Source organism: Alligator sinensis, unplaced genomic scaffold, assembly GCF_000455745.1.
Source record: "Alligator sinensis unplaced genomic scaffold, ASM45574v1 scaffold108_1, whole genome shotgun sequence".
NCBI classification, from domain to species: domain Eukaryota; kingdom Metazoa; phylum Chordata; order Crocodylia; family Alligatoridae; genus Alligator; species Alligator sinensis.
The window spans coordinates 1,065,403-1,070,145 of record NW_005842110.1 but is presented as its reverse complement, the minus strand read 5'-3'; the positions used below and the strand labels follow the sequence as shown (position 1 = coordinate 1,070,145).

The 4,743-nt window shown below is 52.1% G+C and overlaps 1 protein-coding gene across 1 annotated transcript in view; it reads left to right on the top strand.

Moving 5' to 3' along the window:
- Window position 1: 1 nt before the first annotated feature.
- The window catches only part of OIP5 (Opa interacting protein 5), a gene marked incomplete at its 5' end in the record, with an annotated part of 21,322 nt that continues 16,580 nt past the window's right edge, over window positions 2-4,743 (top strand). The window contains 2 exons of the mRNA XM_025205313.1: window positions 2-71; window positions 1,512-1,578. Of these exons, the coding sequence (XP_025061098.1) occupies window positions 2-71; window positions 1,512-1,578 (137 nt within the window). The remainder of the gene's footprint in view (window positions 72-1,511; window positions 1,579-4,743) is intronic.

Sequence of the window (4,743 nt, the reverse complement as noted above, 5' to 3'; positions counted from 1 at the left end):
CGCCGTGCTGAGCGACTCGCTGCACCTGTGCGCGCAGGAGGAGCGGCGCCTCCGCGTCCTCGCCTGCTTCAGTGAGTGCCGGCCGGGCGGGGGCCCGAGCCCGGGCCTGGCCTCGGAGCCCATTGCCTGCCTCCTAGCGAAGCTCGGACTGTCCGGGGCACTGGGCTGTGCTCGCTGCGGGGCCGCCGGGCTGAGCGCTCCGGGACAACGACACTCCCCCTGGGATCTCGCGGGTGGGTGAGCAGGCGGGCGCACCTGGCCCTGGGCCCGCTGTCAGGGCCTGCCTGGGACAAGCCATGCTCATCCGTGCTAGTTGGCACGCAGGCTTCGTGTCAGGGATTGCCCTGATGAGTCAAGCCCCCTCTGGGACCTCTCCGCTGTCTTCAGCCTGAGCCCCCGGGATCCCAGGGTAAACTGCTTTGTCCCAGAGTAAACCTCTCCTCTGGTTTTAGCCTGCCCCAGGCTGGTGGCAGGTGCCTGGTGCCCCACAGTATGGTACAGGTGTGTCCAGGTGGGAGTTAGCTGCTTCCTGGTAGCCCCCCTCCTACTCTGCAGCAAGGCAGAGCCCATGAGCATCTAGCTCTCTCCTTCAGGGAAGAGAGAGCTTCAACAGATGCACTCCTCTTTTTACCAGGGACTCACAGCGGTTACTATGGAGCCAGTGTGCCTCAGCTGTGCCCTGCTAGTTGAGTCTGTGGTCTTAGCTTTCCCATGCACCCCTCCCAGGCAGGCACAGCTCCAGTTCTTATTTCACCGTCTCAAAGTCTGTCTCAGCTGCCCAGTGATTTTATGCAGTGCAGTTATACAACAGCTGTGGGGGTTGGAAAGTCCTGCGCATCTTTATCCTGGTCCAGGTTGCCTTGTATGTCCATGTCCTTTAGGCGTAGGGCACTTTTTTGCTCTGTTTCTTTAAAAACGGAGCTATCCAGCTTCTTGATGCCATGGATTTTGTTGGCAAACAAGCCCCACTGGCCCCAGGAGGCTATTTTGGCTGCCTGGTATGGCTACTCCCTGGGTGAGGATGTCAACCACAGGCTACTGTATAAAAAAGGTGATCACATCTGGAAGTGGCTCCAGCTGCTGTGCTATGTGCTGAATGCAATCCTGACAGCGTGTGAGAGGCACGCTCGGCCTGTCTGCTGGATTCACAAATTGGGTATCCCCGGTGGCTGTAGGCTTATGTTGGGTACTAGACTGGCACTTCTATCATTGCGTAGTAGTAGACTTTGGGCACCTCAGTAGGTGTGGAGAGGTTTTGTGGACTGTGCTCTTAGGCCTGGGCTTTTGAAGTGCATCTTAAGGCTTCTTGGATCTGGCCATAACTTTCTCCTAAATCAACAGATGTTAGAAACATGGAGATGGATCAGTATGTTTCCATTAAAACAAAGATTAAACAAATGTGACTCCTCCCAAGCCCATATACAGGAAGTCCAGAACTCAGTTGTCTTAAGGGGAAATGGAAATTTTAATGAATGATCTGTGGTATATGACTCTGGATCTGTCTTTCTCAGAAGTTACAGAAGATGTTGTTCTAGAAGATTCCTTAAGAGTTGGTATTGACGGGTCCCTCCTAGGATGGTAGGTATTTCAAATACTGTTTCTTGGTTTTGATACCAGTTTTCTGTTTGAGATGCTGACGTAATAGAGCAGGTGAGGGTTATTGTGGTGCCTCTGACTTCAAACAAGTCATTTGGAGAAACATTTCTAAAATCGCTAGCTTACTCTTGGATGGGCTCACAAAACTGACAAATACTTAGTTTGGTTTCGGACCTGCCTACTGTAGTCTCTTACTGAAAAAAGCCTTTGCAAATCTACAGCATATGTTCCATTCCTTTCTTCCCCTTTCACATCCATCTAGACATTTGCTATATTTGAAGTAGGGAGAACATTTGAACAACTCTAATATAATAAAAGCGTCTGTCTGTCACACACTCCAGGACAACTGCGCGTGCACTGAGAGGGCACGCATCAATTGGCTGGGAGGGTCTGGAGTGTTACGGACAGGGAGCGAGGGAGCTGCCGCAGTATCCTGGCCAACAACAGTCTGTGGGGGGGTAGGTGGCAGGGAAGAGGGTTGGGGGGAGGTTTCCAGTGGCAGCTGGCAATTTGCTAGTTGTAAAAAGAAACGGTATCCCTCCCATCCCCCACAAAGTCTGGGGGGTTGTGTGTGATGGGGAGAGGGAGAGAGCGTATGTTTTGGTTCTGATACCTTTTTTGTGCTGAAAGTGAACAACTATTTATGAATCATTTGGTATAAGCAAGTCTCTAGACGATTAGTTTTCAGCCTTTTTAGACTCGAGGCACCCCTCCATGACTGTTATGAATTAAGCAGTGCTCCACTTCAAAACTAATTTATCACAGTTCTTACTTCCTTGCAGAGGGAATAGTAGTGGGAATGGAGGCAGTGGCTTTGCCAGGGAGGGAAAAATCAGGGTACATTTTCACCTTGTAGACCAGAGAGGGAGACCCTGAGCCACGGGACCCTGGCTGAAAATCATTATTCTAGACAGCAGTGTTTCTGCACTACCAGTTCTGGAGTGAAAGGAAGGAAATAATTTCAAGTTATTCAAAGCTCTGCAGAAAAGGAGATAATTGGCAAAGGCCTACATGCTCTATATACTTTTTTTTTTATTTTATTAGATTTTATGTGATAAGAAATTGAGCTTGACTGGGATTGCTGCTTTTAAAGATGGGTGGCATACATTTCTGTTGTCTGCAAGCTTGGAGAGATTGCATAGGTTAAGTATTGTATTTAATTCATATTTGGACAGCTTTTTTAAATTACAAGGACTAAGAACTCTTAAACAAAAGTTGTATTCTGCAAAAGATGAGGGTGCTATTATAAGAAAGTTTCCTACCCAACATGAGAAATTTGTTTTTCTGTTTGCTTGTTTTTCCTTAAGACACCTTACACTGTTTTGCTGATACCCCGTAAGTCACATGTTTAATAGCATTCTCTAAATTAGGTTTTTGGCAATTAATGTGTGTTTTTGAAGTGGGAGGAAATGCACAGAATATTTAGCTAATTGGTTCAATTAATTTTTTTACATGCTTTAATTTTCTCCCTATGTCTCTTCTCTTCATTTTAAGTCTTGTGAATAATCCAGAGGACAATTAATTTAGTCAGTGTATTTCACATACACCAATAGATTTTGGGGGCTGATACCATTAGCCGATTTTTAAGGAGGTATATCGACTGATACTGATCCAATTTCTGATAAAGCTGCACCCAGCTGGTAAATCTGTTGTGGTGGAAGGAGAGGGGAGGAAAGGGGCATGAGGCAGGGGGTCAGATCAAGGCCCCCTGTGGTGAGGGAGGGAGTAGGGGCAGGGGAGATGCTGCCCAGCAGGGTGGGGCATGGAACAGAGCCACAGCTCATCCAGGGGCATGGGCGGGGGGGCGGCTCCCACTGTTGCATGCACCACAGGAGGGCATGGGGAGAGGGGACGTGCCTCCAGATCTGCGCAGGGTATTGTGGGCAGGCTGCAGCTGCGGGCTGGGGCTGTGCCAGGCTCTTCTTGGAGGGGGCTGTGCTTAGGGTGGGCAGCAGCAGAACTGGGAGGGGGCTATGGAGGGGGGCTGCAGCCACCCTATATTTTTTTACCATAGCGCCCCCTAGCAGTGCTGCTGCCTCCTGCCCGATGCAGCCCCAGCTCTTCCCAGTACCTGGGTGGAGGCAGGGGTTGAGCCAGGGCTGCGCCAGGCAGGCAGCAGCGGTGCTGGGAGGGGTGTTTCGGGGGACTGTGGCAAAATTTGGGGTGGCTACAGCCCTCCACCATAGCCCCCTTCCCAGCACTGCTGCTGCCCAGCCCCTGCTGAAAAGAGCCTGGCACAGCCCCAGTTACAGCCCACTGCTTCACCTGCGAAGATCTACAGGGCACATGCTCTCCCTCCACACCCCCAGATGAGCCATAGCTCCATCCCCCGCCCTGCCTCGGCTGGGCATTGCTTGCCCCTGCCTCTGCCCCACTCCCTCCGTCACCACGGGGAGCGTTGATCAGTGCCCCCAACACCCCTTCCATCCCCCTTCCTTCACCACAACAGACTTACGAGCCGCACACAGCTGTCTGAGCTGCTGGGCTGTGCTCCAAGCTGCCTGTGTGCTGTGCACATGCACAGGCATTTATTGGCCAAATTATCAGCTGCATCGGTCCGATTTCCAATACAGCCAATTCTAATACTGTAAAAGCCTTAGTCTGTCTGTAATGCTTTATTTGCACTCTAATTGGTTGTCTGAAAAAAAACAATCGAAACACTCCAAGAGCGTTCGGGACAAGAGGCAGTGGCGGTGGAGTGGTGACAGAGGAAATGGACATGGGGCGGGGTGAGGCCAGCGGTGCTGGCCTTGCCCTCCCAGCTGCCCCCCAAAAACAGCCAGCAGGGAGGGGGAGGCAGTGGGGAAGGAGGGGAGCAGGAAGGGGAAGGGGGAGTTTCTGGTGCCAGCACATTGCCACCACCTGGCCCTAAAAACAGCTGGCAGATGGGGAGGGATGTTTCCTGCAAGCAGATGCGGAGCGGCAGCAGTGCAGGGCACTGCATGTCAGTTGCTGCCACTGAGTGCAAGCTTCCCTCCCACCCCTGTTCCTGGGAGCCGGTTGTGGCACAGGGTAGAGCAGCAGGGCGGGGGGCCCATTGGGTTGTGGATGGGCCCAGAGACAGAGCAGCAGCACCACAGGGTGCTGGGTCATGCTGCTCCCACCCCCCAGCCTGAGGTGGCAGTGATGGAGGGAATGGCATTGGGG